The 17,439-nt window shown below is 36.7% G+C and overlaps 1 protein-coding gene across 4 annotated transcripts in view; it reads left to right on the top strand.

Moving 5' to 3' along the window:
* Positions 1-2,291: 2,291 nt before the first annotated feature.
* The window catches only part of SLCO1A2 (solute carrier organic anion transporter family member 1A2), a 60,570-nt gene continuing 45,422 nt past the window's right edge, over positions 2,292-17,439 (top strand). The window contains exons 1-3 of one of the 4 annotated variants that reach the window (XM_032287748.1): positions 2,292-2,427; positions 2,546-2,667; positions 14,242-14,383. In XM_032287748.1, the coding sequence (XP_032143639.1) occupies positions 2,608-2,667; positions 14,242-14,383 (202 nt within the window). In that variant the 5' untranslated portion in view covers positions 2,292-2,427; positions 2,546-2,607. The other 3 variants (XM_032287767.1, XM_032287777.1, XM_032287758.1) reach the window with 3 other exon arrangements.

Raw genomic sequence — 17,439 nt, forward strand, 5'->3', positions numbered from 1 at the left:
TTTTCATTAGAAGTGATGATTGACGGGGATTTGTTGGTGACACTCTGTGGTCCTGGGAGCACAAGTCACTGTGTAAACAATGCTGTGCTAACAAAAGAGGACTGTTCACATAGCTGGCACTGGCACAACCTCAAGAAGATGAAAAGACAACACACATGATTTCCTGATTTGGGGCCAAGGGGGACCGCAATGACTGATATTAACTACTGGCTTTCATGGATTTTGTTGAATAGATGGAATAGATTTTGTTAATTTGTTTATTTTCCTCCATAAAAATGTTTGAAATATATCTGAAAATATAAGATATTTTCACCATATAGATTGGAAAACTAGGGAAAGTTTAGGGTTAATTTAATCTCATTTCATTCTTTTCAAGTGCTTAGCCTTAAATAATACCTCTTACCTCAGTCAAGACAATATGTTTTTAAACACGTTTTTCAATATGTTAAAACATTTTGAAACAAATCTTCCAGACATGGTGAGACAACCTGCTCTAGGTGGTTACTTAATGTCACAATTAAGTAACATGGAAATTAAGTAACAATTAAGATCATGGAAAGAACTATATAGAATTCCCGTATGCAGTGATTTTCTGTGGCACTAACTCCATCTTCTATGCCCTCTGGCGGCATATGAAACATAGACATTTAATATAGTAATATTTTTTTTCTTTTTTTTTTTTTTGAGACGGAGTTTCGCTCTTGTTACCCAGGCTGGAGTTCAATGGCGCAATCTCGGCTCACTGCAACCTCCACCTCCTGGGTTCAGGCAATTCTCCTGCCTCAGCCTCCTGAGTAGCTGGGATTACAGGCACGCGCCACCATGCCCAGCTAATGTTTTGTATTTTTTTATTTTTTTAGTAGAGACGGGGTTTCACCATGTTGACCAGGATGGTCTCGATCTCTTGACCTCGTGATCCACCCACCTCGGCCTCCCAAAGTGCTGGGATTACAGGCGTGAGCCACTGCGCCCGGCCTATAGTAATATTTTGAGCCACAGAGAAGAATGAAGACAGTTTTGACATGGAAGAAGAATAAGTTCTCTCCCTTAGTGTTTGATAGGGTGATATATTGGGCTAAAATAATGCTTAGCAGAAAGAGAAAGGAAAAGGGAAGAGAGATTGGGTTCCAACTGAATGAGAAGAAAGAAATGAGGGCAGTTGAGAACAATAACCTGTGAATTTTTTTCACCACTTACATGTCAAGCAAATTTCATTTCCTCCTACAATGTCGGGTTCTATTCCAATGTGTTTTATTTAAGAATTTTATCTTTCCCAATAAAAGTTTAAGTTCTTTGGAATCTGAGTCCAAGTATCTTCCACAGAAACATACTTCTCTCACTAGTTTATATTCTCCATAGCCACATACTTGGCTGTCTTATTCACTGCTGAATGCTGGTGCATGGTACCATGACTGGCACAGAGTAGATGTTCAATAAATACTTGTTGTATCTGTGAGAGAATTTGTAAACATAACAAAATTCAAACACAATAGTGCAGTGACTATTGCCTTAAAGTGTGTGTTTGAGATTCAGCACATTTTATAGAGGTAAAGCAGTTAGTTTTTTAAAAAATTAGTGCCATTCAGGATCACTTGTTAAATGGATATTGTTTATAGGACTAATTAATTAATGCTGGAGATACTTTTAAGAAGTCATTCTGGAAGCTAGAATAAACCTTGTCAAAATGAAATACTTTTGTTTTGATTCAAAATATTGCCTTAGTTTCAAGATGTAAAACAAACAAAATCTTTGATGGGATTAGTAGAATTTATTTGAGTTTAAGTCAACTTTTTGTTTTACATATAAAAATGTGTGCCTGTATATTATATATATTTACATATATTTCCACATATATCTATACCTGTTACCTATAGCTACATATAGATATCCATTTATATGTTTAATCTCCTAAATCTTAGATCTTAATTTACAATTGTAGGATTATTTTTCAGATCAAAGAATTGTTTGTTATTTTTAGTAGGCTATTTTTATGATTAAAATTCCATGTCTCCCCAGGCTTCCATTTATCAGCAGTGCCCCAGAAAGTGTTTCCCTTCCTGAGACTCTAGGGAAGTCTTGGAATGCAAAGAACTTGAAAAGGAAGCCTGGCCAAAAAAGATTTTTGAGCCTTGGTAGGCTTGCTGAAGCAAATTTTTAGCACAAACACAAATCAAAGTACGTGTGTTATTAAAAGCAGCAATTTTCATGTAAGTCCTCTGGTACTATTTATTTTGGCTAAAGAAGTAAAAAGCCTTGCTTTAACCACATGACCATTATTTTGCAAGGAGATCATAACAAACAATTCTAATGTCTTTAATTTCACTAAAGAGTAACTAAAGTTATTTGATGTACCTTTTGAAATAGAAAACCAACAACTAAATCTTCTCTAACACCACAATTTTCTAATCTGTATTAAAAGCGTTCCAGGTATTTTTGTAATAGAGTGGATTTCAATTATGTTGTTCATTTGCAGCACTTACTTCAAAACAGTGATGCTTTACAATTCTGTAGTTAATTTGACAGGTTTTTTTTGTTTGCTTAAAAGGGTAGAAGTAAGATATATCAAGATTTAAAACATAAATAGCTTGGAACACTCTGAAGAGCAACATGGGAGAAACTGAGAAAAGAATTGAAACCCATGGAATAAGATGTCTTTCCAAGATGAAGGTATGGAATTTTTGTATGTGGATGTATGTGCATATACACTAGTTTTTAAAATAAGGCAGTCCTGGTAAAATTGTTCCTATCTGCAGTGAAGTGGTCTAATATTAATGCCATACTACCTGATCTATTGATAATTTCTTGCTTTAAAGAAGTTGGTTTTATAACTGAGGAAGTGCCTAAACAGGATTATTGATTCAGGCTTTGAGGTACATAAATGGAAGACATAATCTTAAAATTTTTCAGGCACACATACTGTGGCAGGATTTATTTTTCTGGATCAAAGGCGATGCTCACTCTTACAAGGCTTCTAAGCCAGATAAGTGTGGAAGTCACTTTTGGAAAATGGCTTATTGCATATAAATGCTTTGTTGATTTGGATGCAAAGATTTGTATGAAATTACCCAGCAAAACAAATGTTTTCTTCAAGCTTTGGCAACATAACAATAATTTCCTATAAGAAAAATCATCATTTTGTCAGCTCTTCTGATGTTTTTGTCTATTTTAGAGAAAATTCTTTTTTCTAGCTCATTTTATATTCAAACAAAATTTGAATTTATTTTAAACCAAGGGATTTGGACATTTGTCTTGATTCTATAACTAGTGCCTGCAAGTGGTTTCCAAACTAAGATACTGTCACTCATTTTCTCCCTATCAGAAGTTTGTTTTCTATTTATATATGTGTTGGGGAAATTTTAATATGTATACAAAATTGGAGAATTATGATAGAAATCTAAAAAAAAGACTTGCCTGAAATGTTATGTTCATTATAAAAAACTCTTTGTGCTTCAGTTTTCTCTTATGAAAAGGGTAATAGCAACATTCCCGCCTAAAAGGATTCTTTTATGTTTGAGACAATGACTGGAATATTGTAAGCTTTCAATGAATATTAGATATTAATATTAATGGCACTTGGGGAGAAAAGTCAAGTGTTATTTACAAACTAGAGGTCGTTAAGTTTTGATTACTTTGGAGTTCAGCAAGTTTAGATATTGATGTGGATGTTATGACAACATACTGTAAGCACAAGTGTGTCAAGTAAAAGTGAGAGACAATTGCTTAATAGCAAGTTAGGTTTCTATGTTTCTCTGAACTTAGAAATATGCTCATTAAGCAAAATTCTTTATGAAGCATGAAAGAACCGTTTTCAACAAATCTGCTTTAAACTTTGTTGCTGAAATAAATTTAAAGAACATTATTGCTAAAAACTAGTAGGACTAACTTTATAAATATAGAAATTATTTAGCACTAGACATGAGTCAGAATAGCCACTGATTTCTTTCACTCTGTGAATAAAACCAAACAAGTTAGGCAACCCATATGTTTTAGGGAAAAAGCAATAGTATCGTGATCCATCTAATTTCCTTTCTTAAAATGTCAAATAGAATAAATTATTTTCCCAAATTTGATTTGTACTACCTGATTTATAAAACTGTGTGAAAATTGTGTACTCTCAAGAGTATGCTCTGAGAATGTTTATAATGGGAAGAGAGAATTTCCACAAATGGTATTTAATATAAAATAAACATAGCTAGAGATATAGCCAAACTATCTTGTAGCCAATCACAGTTTTGATTCATATTAAGATTGCTATTCAAATTCCTAGGTCCTTTTCACGTAAATTTCTATTTAGGTTTTCCCAAAATAATTGATAAATTTTGGCTTAGGTGTATTGTGTGATCTGAATGTGTTCCATCCAAATTCCCATGTTGAAATCCTAACTTCTGAGGTGAGGGTAGTAGGAAGTGGGGCCTCTGAGAGATGGTTAAGTCACAGGGGCAAAGCCTTCGTGAATGAGTTCAGTGGCATTAAAAAGAGGACAAAGATTTATTCTCTCTTCTGCTATGTGAAGACACAGTGAGAAGATGGCAGTTTATGAATCAGTGTGTGGGTTCTGTAAGCCAAAAATAAAATTTGAACCCCCACCCTGCTGAATGGACTTCTCCTCTTGGTCAAGATGATTCCAAAGTTAACCTAAAAATCAAGTTCAGGCCGTGATGGGAAGAGGGTGTTGGACATGCCTCATTATATTGCCACTCTTTTGGAATTCAGGAATAACCAACCACTACTAACAACAACACAGACCTTAAGTCTGATAAGAAACATTTACATCTCTTCTCTATCAAGCCTGCTACCTGGAGGCTTCATCTGCATGATAAAATCTTGGCCTCTACAAGCCCTTATTATAATCCAGAAATTTTTTTTTTATTATTGATAACTCTTTCAAACAATTGCCAATCAGCACATTTTAAAATCTATCTGTGATCAGCAAGCTTCTGCTTTATCTCACCCTTCCCAATTGAACCAACATAAATCTTACATGTATTGATTGATGTATTATGTCTCCTTAAAATGTCTAAGAGCAAGCTGTACCCCATTGGACATATGTTTTTAGGACCTCTCTGAAGCTGTACTGCAGGTGCATCTTAACCTTGGCAAAATAAGCTTTCTAAATTGATTGAGACCTGACTCAGATACTTTTGGGTTCACTAAAATTGACAACCACGGAGGGATTCTGAGTGGAGGTGCCCCTGACCTTTGCTTTGTACCAGCTTGAGCTATCGTTATGGCTGAGGTTTGGTAGCCCCCACCCACTCCAGGGAATCCCTGATCTCCCAAAATTTGGTCAAGATCTGAAGTTTATTTTTCTCTACAACACCTCTTTTTGAGTTTTACTTGCTTCCAACAAATAAGGCAAGTTTTCCTGCTTCTATGAACAGTGGAGAATATTCAACTCCTTTCTGGAATTTCAGCTAATTTCCAACAGGGAAGGCAAGTTTGAGCTTTTTTTTTTTTTCCTGCTTCTAGTAGACAGCAGTCTTGAGCCAGGGCCTCATTCCTAGATAAGTACCTGAATTGGTTTTTTTGTTTTGTTTTGTTTTTTTGTTTTTTGTTTTTTGTTTTTTTTATCTTGGAGATTTTCCTTAATAACTAAAAATTAAAATTGATAACCAGCTAGTCTTAATTTCTCCTTAGTATTAGAGTGCTCGGTAATTGTATTGTTGGGTTTCTTTGTTGTTCTGGTATTTCTCTCATCCGATTTGACCAACTCTACCCAAATTGGTCAAATTCAAATGAGAATTCCGAATTATGAGGATCCAGGCCTCTGAAGTTGCTAAAATTCCTCATAGCTGAAAAAAAGAAAACAAACAACTTATGCCCTCGGTTTCTGTTGTAGTTTCCTGTCTTAAAAAGACAATTGTTCTTTCATTTACTTTCTTTCCACCCTAATCCTTCTTCCCCTTCCACTATCTGTAGTACCAAAAATAGTCTAGAAAAGACATCAAATGACTTGAACCCCTTAAAGCACCCAGAACAAAGGCATTTCTCACTCTTTGTTTCTTTGTGGAGCTTCAAGAGTTGTGGGCAGATTCTTCTTAAGGTTTAAAGTGTTCTTATTCAAAGGTAAATAATTTTGTCTAATTCAGGGGTTATTTAAGGATTATATATAAAATGAGATAAAAGGGACCAGGAAATAACAGATGTAAAGAAAGTTATAGATATAAAGACGTATTTTGGTAAGAAAGCTTAAAAGAAAAGTAATATCATATGAGAAAGAATTTTGCGTGGTGAGTTTTTGTCCTAAAATAAAATCACTCGTTGTTCAAGAAAGAGAAATATTTAGAACAAACCAGAAAGTCCAAGAATGGTCTGTGTAAGTTGTAATAAGGTTAGTAAAACAGGAATTTATAAAAATGTTATGTGATTAAATCAGCTATAATTAAAAAGAGTGATAATAGTTTTTCTAAAAATTGAAATTTGATATTAAAAATACACTCATGCAACACCAAAAGATAGGCTGGAATTGATTAGAACAAGATTTTATAAAAAATATTGATTTACTCTTAATGTAAGAACTCTAAAATTTTTGAATTCTATAATCTGTTTCTTTTTGAAATTATACAGATTGATATCTCAAAACCTATGCCCTTCTGCTTCAGTTTGTTCTCTCTTTTGAGAAGGCCTGGAATGGTAACTCTCTCCTTCAACTTTTTTTTGGCTCTTTTAACTTTTAATTTTAATTTTTGTTTTTTTGAGGCAGGGTCTCACTCTGTCACCCAGGCTGGAGTGCAATGGCACGATCTCAGTTCACTGTACCCTCAGTCTCCCAGGCTCAAGAAATCCTCCTGTAGCTGGGACTACAGGTGTGCACCACCAAGCCACGCATGTTTTTGTACTTTTAATAGAGATGATGTTTCATCATGTTGCCCAGGCTGGTTTCAAACATGTAGACTCAAGTGATCTATCTGCCCCAGCCTCCCAAAGTGCTGGGATTACAGGCATGAGCCATGGCATCTGACCTAACTTTTTAAATTAATAGTTGAAACTAAGTAACAGAATTTTTGAAAACAAGCAAATGAAAAGTATTTTGGATCTGCTTTAGTCTGTATATCTCTTATAGCTATATATTTATATGTGTCATGTAGAAGTGATATTTCATTACCAAATTATATGAAGGATCTCTAATCACTTGGCTAAAAGAAAAGTGCTTTTAAGACTGATAGAAGCTACCTCAGATGCTTTTTAATTCACATGATCTTAGTAGTTTTGCTAAGACTAATTTGGTAAATTTAATCTCAGTATTACCTCCGGTAGTTTAAAAACCAAGTCTCTTCTGCCAAGGAGCCAGTAAAATCAAAAGCAAGTTAGTTACTTCCTAGATACAACGGGGGTACAGGCGTTGAGTAAATACACCTATTCCAAATGAGAAAAATTGGCCAAAATGAAAAAAATAGAGGCCCCATTCAAGTTTGAAATCCAGTGGGGTAGCCAAATCTTAAAGCTCCAAAATGATCTCCTTTGACGGCATGTCTCACATCCAGGTCACAATGATGCAAGAAGTAGATTCCCATGGTCTTGGGAAGATCCACTCCTCAGACTTTGAAGGGTACAGTGCCCTTTTTCTGGCTGCTTTCACGGGCTGGTATTGAGTGTCTGTGGCTTTTTTAGATGTACGGTTCAAGCTGTCAATGGATCTACCATTCTGGGATCTGGAGGATGGTGGTCCTCTTCTCACAGGTCCACTAGGCAGTTCCCCAGTGGAGACTCTGTGTGGGAGGTTCAAGCCCACATTTCTCTTCTGCACTGCCCTAACAGAGGTTCTTTATGAGGGTCCTACCCATGCAGCATACCTCAGCCTGGACATCCTGGTGTTTTCATACATCCTCTGAAATCTAGGCAGAGGTTCCCAAACCTCAGTTCTTTACTTTTGTGCACCTGCAGGCCAAACACCATTGTGTTAGCCGCCAAATCTTGAGACTTACACCCTCTGAAGCAATGGCCTGAGTGGATGTTTGATCCTTCTAGGAACTGTGGCTGGGACCCAGAGGACCAAGTCCAAAGACTGCATAAGAAAACCATTTTATCCTAGGCTTCTGGGCCTGTGATGGGAGGAGCTACTGTGAAGACCTCTGACATGGCCTGGAGACATTTTCCCTATTGTCTGGGTGATTAATATTTGGCTTCTCATTACTTATGCAAGTTTCTGCAGCCACCTTGAATTTCTCCTCAGAAAATGGGCTTTTCTTTTTTATCACATCATGTGGCTCCAAATTTTCCTAATTTTAATGTTTTGCTTCCCTTTTAAACATAAGTTCCAATTTCAAACCATATCTTTGTGAATTAATAAAACTGAATTCTTTTAAGAGTACCCAGGTCAACTCTCGAAAGCTTTATTTTGAAATTTCTTCCACCAGATACCTTAAATTATTTTTCTCAAGTTCAAATTTCCACTGATCTCTAGGGCAAGGGCAAAATGCCACCAGTCTTTTTGCTAAAGTATAGCAAGAATCAACTTTTCTCCAGTTTCCAATAAGTTCCTCATCTCCATCTGAGAACACTTCAGCCTGGACTTTACTGTCCATATTACTATCAGCATTTTGGTCAAAGCCATTCAACAAGTCTTTAGGAAGTTTCAAACTTTCCCACATCTTCCTGTCCCAGAAGGGTGATGAAAATATTTGGATGGTTCATAAGAAATGAAATAAATAAAATGAAAATTGATGGGGTTGAAACAAAAGTTTTTACAACACTATCAAAGATTGGGTGGACCAAAGTGAACCCCTGCAGGTCCTCCCACATTAAATGACCCCATACCAGTTTTCTGCATTTGCTCCAGATTGGGGAAACTGAAGAAACATCAAAAGGCAAAGGTTATAATGAGGAAGCTGACATTGCCTGGGGCAGTGCTGAGGTAAATTAAGACAGAGATTAAAAAAAGAGCCCAAGTCCCTTGGCTCAATCCTCTGCTGGGACCCCAAATCCTTTTTCACCAGAAAAGGTAAAACGGTCTAGGGGTAGAAAAGAAAAGTTCTTGGGACCAGAACATAAAATTATACAGGTCGATAGGACTATGAAATTTAAGATGTCTAAACAGCTCTTATGAAAGGTAATTTTAACTCCTTTACCCAAATGTCTTGTGAAAATGGGTATTGTATCTGATTAGGGGGCGTTTCTCCTGTCTAGTACTATGAAACTGAAGTCATGTAAATCTGCCCTTTAAGGACTGTTAGTTGGACACACTAAATGGAAACTAGTAAGATTGCCTGAGCCTACAGAATGTAGGGTAGAAGCTGAAGGGCTAGTAGGAACCAATTCTCCACTTCATATCCCTTTGTGGAGTGTTTATTAGGGCTTATGGTAAAATACTGTGAGCACTTCCTAATGAAAAATACTGGACTAGAGTATTTCCAGTTGAGGAAATTTACTGCCTTGTTATGGAATGTTAACTGAAGCTACCCCTTTGCTAGTAGAAATAATGGTGCCCCAAAGAGTTCTATAATAAAATAAAAGTTGTTTACATAGGATCTTGCTACCTGAGGATGCAAAGAGGAGATACTTATGTGCAGAGAGTGCTCTTTTCCCCTGAGTCTAACTCTGTGAGGAGCTGCTAGATTCTACAGTGCCTGATAAACAGCTCTCATATGACAAGAACTGCTTTGTTGTAACCCAGATATTATTTTCTGTTGATAATAACTCTTCCAACCAATTGCTATAAATGGCAATTCTAGGTGAACAAAGGACATGTTGTTTGGAAGGCTGATGCTCTGGTTAGAGAGTCAAGGAAATATTTTTCTTCTAAATTATTTATTCTTTAGAGCAATTGAGTGAAGTATGATTTTATGATGAAATTTATCTTTCTCTCCAAGTTCTCCAAAATTTGGAAACCGTGAGTATTCTGGTTTTATGACAATATAGTTATTCGCATAAGTTTAGTAAGAGTCTTGTTTTAGAACAGAACAATTGGAGACACTGGTCATTTTACCAAGCCTTTGACTAGAATAACATATTTTCGGGTAAATTTCCAGCAAAGTCAACTTAAAAAGAGCCTATATGATAAGTCAAGTTCTTGCTGCACTTTATGTAAACAATCAGGCCAAATATAATATGCCTAACACTTATTTTTACACACAGACTGGCCTTACTATAATTTTTTCAAAGGAAAAGTTTAACACTTGTTACTAGATTTCAGCCCCAACTTTTATTTTTGAATGCAGATTGAATCATGAATTATTTCTTGGCTATAATAATCCTCTAAAGAATAGCAGATTATACTTTTTCTTCATATTTTTAGTTGAATCCCTAATGGAATAGCTTCCTTTTTTCATTCTGACACACAAATACTCTTTTGATTGACAAACTATTAATGTTATTTATTTCTCCTTGTTTTACTTCCAAGGAAACCGGAATCATGGTATTCTCAAGACTAGAGATGCAAATCTCTCATTTGGGATCCCACTGGGCATGATCTATTTTTCACTGCAAATGCCCTGCTGTTAAGACTATACAGGTACCCTTCCTCTAGGTCTATGGGCTGTTGCAGACGAGGTGGGTGTGTGAGATTGTGAGGGCTAGGTTGAAGGAAGTGAGTTAGTTCAGATCACCCAAATCAAGGATAAATACACAGATGCTTAAACAGCTGGTGAAACAAAAGATTTTGCCTTCTGAATTATTATGTGGCACCTTTTCATCCACCCCAATCATAAAGAATTTTATGATTTTGTAGAACTAAAAGAAAATAATTACTGAGAGGATAAAGATACCTTGTGACAAAGCCTTTTGGGTATAAAACTCCCAGTTATGAGTTGTGCAGATAGACATATATGCATTTTTAAATTTTATTTTCATTTATTTCTTTTTTGAGACTCACTCAAGGTCTCACTCTGTTACCCAGCCTGGAGTGTAGTGGTATCATCATGGCTTACTGCAGCCTTGACCTTCTGGGCTCAGGTGATCCTCATACCTCAGCCTCCCAGGTGGCTGGCACTATAGGCATGTACCACAATGCCTTATTGTATTTTTTTAGAGTCAGGGTTTTGCCATGTTGCCCAGGTTGGTCTCAAACTCCTGGGCTCAAGTCATCAACAAACCTTGGCCTTCCAAAATCCTGGGAATATAGGTGTGAGCCACTGCGCCCAGCCAGTATATATTAATTTTTTTTCAGAGCAATGCTTATGTTTTATGTATCTAATTGCTATAAGTCTGTAACTAAAAGCAAGATTATAGTAGCTCAATGCATAGACGTTAAAGATAAGTCTATTTTGTAACCTGGCCTTGGCTTTTTGTTTGCTGGCTTTTTACTTAAAACAATTAAGGGGTAATGAATACTTGTCCATGTCCATTCCTATCTGGCCTAGAACATTTAATTCACTATAAGTCTTTTGACTCTATATCCCTTGGCCATAGGAGGTCCCACTGAGGGACAAGGTAGATCTCAGTCAGGTAGCCATGCCACCCTGACAATGAAATGGGACAAAATAAAAATTTGGTAGACATTGTTGTTGCCTCTGGCAAACCTTAGCTGGAAGAGGAAGAATGTAAAGCAAAAATAAAATTCTAAGGACCTCAATCATCTGAATGGACCCTTTCTCTCAGCCAAAGGCATTCAAAAATTAACCTGAAAAACAAGCGTAGGCCATAATGGAAAGCAGCGTGGGTCAGACACACCTCACTGTACCTTCCTCCCTTTTGGAATTTAGGAAAAACTAGCGGGAACTAACATCAGCACAGACTTTAAGTCTGACAAGAAATATTTACATCTATTCTTTCTGAAGCCTGCTACCTGGAGGCTTCATCTGCATGATAGAATCTTGGTCCCCACAAGCCCTTATTGTAACCTGGATATTATTTTCTATTGATAATAACTCTTCCAACCAATTGCCAATCAGCACATTTAAAAATCTACCTATGACCTGAAACCCCCCACTTCAAGTTATCTTGCCCTTCCAGATTGAACCAGTGTAAATCTTATGTGCATTGATTGATGCATTATGTCTCCCGAAAATGTATAAATCAAGCTGTACCCTGACCACCTTGCATACATATTGTCAGAACATCCTGAGGCTGTGTTATGGGCATGACCTTAATCTTGGCAAAATAAACTTTCTAAATTGATTGAGAACTGTCTTGGATACAATTTTGAGTTCACAGGCCTCACCCAGCTCAATTTGCTAGTGCCTTGATCTTGGACTTTCCAGTCTTTGAAACTGTGAGAATTAATTTTCTGCTGTTTATTAGCCACTCAGCTTAGGGTATTTTGTTGTAGCAGTCCAGATGGATGAAACACTATATTTAATCTTATTAAATTTCATATTCCTTTCAGCTCTAATTTGTTCAAGATATTTTGATGCTTACTCTGTCATTAATTCAATAAACTTGCATTGGGTGCCTACTATTTGTCAGGCACTTAGTAGGCACCAGAGACACAAGGGTAAATAGCATATGGCTCCTGTCTCTGACTTCTTCACAGAATAATGAGAGAGGAACCTATAGACATCCAAACCCATAAATAAAGTGCACTGTAATAGAGGCTGTAATCAAGTTAGGCACAGCATAGGGTGGGGAGATAAAGAGTGAATGGTTAAGGCTTACCTGGGGAGCAAAGAGGAAAGGGAGGCTTCACGATAGAAGTCATAAAATACCTGAGTCTTCAAAATTAATTATATATTTACCAGATGAACAAAGGAAAGAAAGGCATTATAACTGGAGGAATATTATATAAAAGCACTGAACTATTAAAAAAGAGAGAGAAAGAGAAAAAAGAGCAATAATGGATGAATTAGAATCTTAGAAATGGAAAGAATGGATTCGAGAGCAGGATTGGAGGTATTTTATTGTGTAGGAGAGGGACACTGATCTTTCTAAAGACATAGGAAAATTAGAGAAGGTAGGGATAGAGGTAAGTTTGCAGGTGAAGTTGCTAATATCATTTGCTGGTCATGAAGAAAGAACATGTGGCTGGGTTGGAGACTGAGAAACAGAAAAAGTTGTGAATTCACTTGAAGGGAATATGTGAAATAGAGAACAAGCTGTGTGATTGGCTCAAGACTGGAGGTGTGAAAGGTGGAAAGTGTGAGAATTTTAAGAATTTGAGTGTGCTAGGTAGATAGTAAGTCAAATGGTATCCCAGGATGCAAGTGTCACCAGAAAGTATCTTTAATAGGATGAAGCAAAAATCCCTATGGCATGTGACACAAGACCACTGTTCAAGTTGATGTAAATCTATCTATAATTCGTTTATTTTGAAGTAGTAATTAATCTACCTAACTATACTATTACAAGTATGCAATGCTCCTGCTTTAAAATCTCTTACTAAAAGCTATCTTTTTAAATTTAATAAACCTATCAGAACTTTAACTTTTCATATTTTTAGTAAAACCATACTAACTCCTGGTGATTACAGTGGTTCTATCTGTGAACTTGTCCCTGATGTTGTTATGAATTACATCAACCTTACTGTTTTCTGGAACTGTATCAATTCATAGAAAGTATGATTAATTAAACATATGGAAATTTATGGCATACATATTAGGCAGGCAGTAAGAATAAATGGAAGGCCAGGGTCCATGTGAGCTGATTCTCTAATATTCAGGAAAGCTTCCCCAAATAAATTGAGTCTCCTTTTTGTGTGGCCCTCCAGTTACACTGCAGCTGAGAAACCCTGAAAACACTCTGCCCCAGGCTTATAGCCCCTAGAAACAGCTGGGATTGCTGAGCTCAAGGGTTGCAGAGCATCTACTATAGGAAGAATGAAGTCATAACTCAGATTATTCTTGATATTTCCTTCATTGCTGAGAATGCAGAACGTTTCTGACCAAGAATTACAAGCAAGAACAGAAAAAAGTGGGTCAGCCAAGGTTATCTGTGGACTTGTTGTCCTGCAGAGAGAACTTAAGCATATTTGCTACCAAAATAATGTCTTCGTATAATTCTGCATTCTTTCTTTTCATTACAGTATATGTATGAACTCTTTTGTACTTTAGATAGCATTGTAGTTCTGAAAACTTGTTTAAATCATCAGCTGTGTATTACGTAGAATGACTGTTTCTATGTATGCACAAGTGTGCTTAGAAAATATTGAGGCTGCAACTGCCTACAAAATTAGTCTCACTTTGAGTTTTCAGAGATAAATCACAGTATGACAGACAAGAGGAGCAGACTACATTTTAAAGTTTCTTGCAAATTCAAAGGTTACTTAAGTTGGAGACAATCAGTCTTATGATGGAAGACATTTGTCAACAGACCACAAGTATACAATTTAAAAATAATTTTTTGTATGTTTTCTTACTTATTTTTTCCTAGATGTTTCTATTGGCAATAACGTGTGCATATGTATCCAAAACACTCTCTGGATCTTATATGAATTCCATGCTCACACAAATAGAGAGACAATTCAACATCCCAACATCTCTAGTTGGATTCATTAATGGAAGCTTTGAGATTGGTAATGAATTATTTTTGCATTTCTTGTTTTTGTATTTTGTCTTATCTATGGAGCTACTCTGAATTTTATCCTCCTTATTTGCTGTTATAGGTTATTTAACCTGATCGAGTTATATGTTTTCTAATACTGATTGATTAGCTAAGCTCATAATGTGCTTGGAAATAATTTATTTAAATATTACCTCATAATAGCACCTAAATATTGCCACATACCCCACCATTGTTCTTTTTATTCTAATAGTTTCTTAGTATGTAGCATGAATGGAGGAGTATTTAGAGTACTTATATTTAAATCTATCATTTCACAACCCTAAGGGAAGCTAAGGGCTCCGTCTTTGTATTTAGAAGATACAGATAGAACACCTAGAAGATGTACAAGATATTGTTGGAGACTGAAGAAATTGTCTTACAAATGAAAATGCAAATATTTTTCTGCTATTTGGTTTGGGAGGTTGACAATTCTTTTTCCAAGTACAGAGAAGAAAAAGTTGCTTTCATATCTCTCTGAATTTATTTCAGAAGCAGCCTCTAGGGAAAAATAAAGTCTACTTGTAGACTCTGGTTTTTGTGGATGATTGGGAATATGTGAACACAGAGAGTGAGAATGAAGGAAAGAAAGAGTTCCCCATGAAAAAGTTATATAGAAATACGAGTGTCACTCCCTTCTAGTTTTATAACAGCTTCCGCTTTCTTCAAGGTGATAATTGTCTTTAATATACTTAACCCATATTCAAAAAAATATCAGGATTGAGGAGAAGCAAAACTGAAACAGATGATTCTTGATCTTGTCTACCAGTGTTCAACTTCCTTACATCTTACCCTATATCACCTGTGTGCTGATCCCAGTGAGACAGTTAGAACTAACTTCGTGTATAGCCCATGAATAGACTGAGCTCATGATCTAATAGAAGGTAGAGATGCAAATGATAATAACATTAATTGAATGAAGTAAGTTTGGAGGCACAGATATGTATAAGGTCTTACAGGAACAAAAGGAACTCAGACTCATTTAGGAAAGGCAGACTCTTGAAGGATAACTAAAAGTTTTCTAGGAGAAGAAATGAGGTTAAGTAAGTGTGAATAAAATTCCAATAGAAGAAGAAGCACCCTAAGAATGATGCAGTGTAATAGCCTATGTGAGTGTAAGACTGTAGGGCCCCACAGGGTTGTGGGGTGTCCTTTTTGCTGTGCTGAGGTGCAGGATCCGAGAAGTAAAGAGACAGGACACTGAAGAACTGGTGAAGAGCATCTGGACTCGGGGGGCCATGCCACCTGTGAGTGGAGATCAGCGAGGGCCCCAAATCCCCAGGAGCATCTGTATTTATTAGATACAAGCAGGGGGCAGGGTCGTGAGTGAGGTCATCATCTATAGGCTTAGTAATAGGGCATACATAATCATGTGAGTCACAAGTGAGGGGGCCACCCCATTATGTCACTTGGGCAAAGAGGTGGGCTGTGTGCGGTAGGGGGCCATGCCGTGTGCAGTAGTAGAGGGTCGTGTACAGAAAAGGGATCCACCCCCATTAAGTCACCAAGGCAAGGAGGTAGGCTCTGTACAACAGGTGTCATGCGCAACACTTCTTATCTGGGGACTGGAGACTTCAAAGGATTTCTAATAGAAGGATACTTGTAAACCAATGCAGTGGGAGCTGACAGACTTGTGCTCTTCTCTTAAGATATTTATGGGAGGATGATTTGAGCTAGCACAGAAGTGAGAAAAGACTGACAAGGGTGTATAGCCACCATGACTGATCACACCAGAGGGGTTCTTCTCCCTCAGTTATTTCCAGGATCTCAGGCCTGAGGTCTACTTTCCACAGGAACTGGATGCAAGGTACTACAACTCCTTTATCAGGAGTAGAGGCTGTTGCTCCAAGCCTGCCATACAGCATATGCCCTTTCAGGCAGAGATGCCACCGCCTGGGTCTTTGGTTCTTGTCCTGGTCTGGCTGTTTTCCCATGTACTGCTTCTGTTCTGTGACTTCTCTAGGCATTCTTCCTACTACAAACTACTATATGGTTATATAGATGGATTCTATAAATCGGTACTAAATGTGTCAGCTCTGACTACAATACCTATATGATTATATAGAAAGATTATATAGAACTAAGTATGCTAGATATAACTATTAAGTATGATTATATAAGCTAGAAATATGTAAGCAGTAAGTTATACTTCAGGCACTAATTCTATAAACTAATATATGATTATATATAAAAGATTATATAAAGGAAATAGCTGAGTAATAGCACTATAGACTAAGATATTCTTCAGGCACTAATTGTGCCTGGGGTCTGGACAGTTCTCCTCCCACGATGCCCATGGTGGGTGTTACCCACAGTGAGGAGCAACATTCAGCCTGATAACATTGGCTAGCCAAGATAAAGTTGGAAAGTATTAAGATATGAGCCTGGAGAAATGAGCAAGGGTGGGCAATGGGTTATGAAGAGCTTTGTGTGCCTGCTATGGTATTTATTTTCTAATTCTCTAGGTGAGGAAGTGTCTCTGAGGATTGAAAGAGGTTGTTAACTTTTCTGTGTCAAGGACCCTTTTAGCAATCTAACACCATGTGACCCTGGAATAACAATTTCAATTGCATAAAAAAGAACTACATGGGTGCAAAAGAAACCAATTATATTGAAGTAGAATTATCAAGATATTAAAACAAATTTTTATATAGTAATATTTGTACTTTTAATCAACTCATTAAAAGTAATTATTTACTAATTTAAAAGTAATTATTGTGTCAATATTTTGAATTATTTGCAACAGCCATATTGTCATCTGAACATGTCTTTAACTTCTATTGATGACAATTGGTGACAAAGTCATATGTTCACATTGCAGTTATAGGAGACTGAAGCACTGGGGAGCTATCTGGGCTGGAGCTATTGATTAGCAAGTAAGTAGGCATTTGCTAAAACTAGAGAAAAAATTTATGAGGTTATTCAGGGAGAGGACATCGGGTGACAATTACAGTGGACAAAGAATAGATCCTGAGTTGCCCAGGCATTTAAAGCACAAATGGAAGAAAAGGAGTCTACAGCAATGTTAAG

Source organism: Sapajus apella, unplaced genomic scaffold (assembly GCF_009761245.1).
Source record: "Sapajus apella isolate SASKATOON/1434 unplaced genomic scaffold, GSC_monkey_1.0 scaffold2, whole genome shotgun sequence".
Taxonomy (NCBI): Eukaryota; Metazoa; Chordata; class Mammalia; order Primates; family Cebidae; genus Sapajus; species Sapajus apella.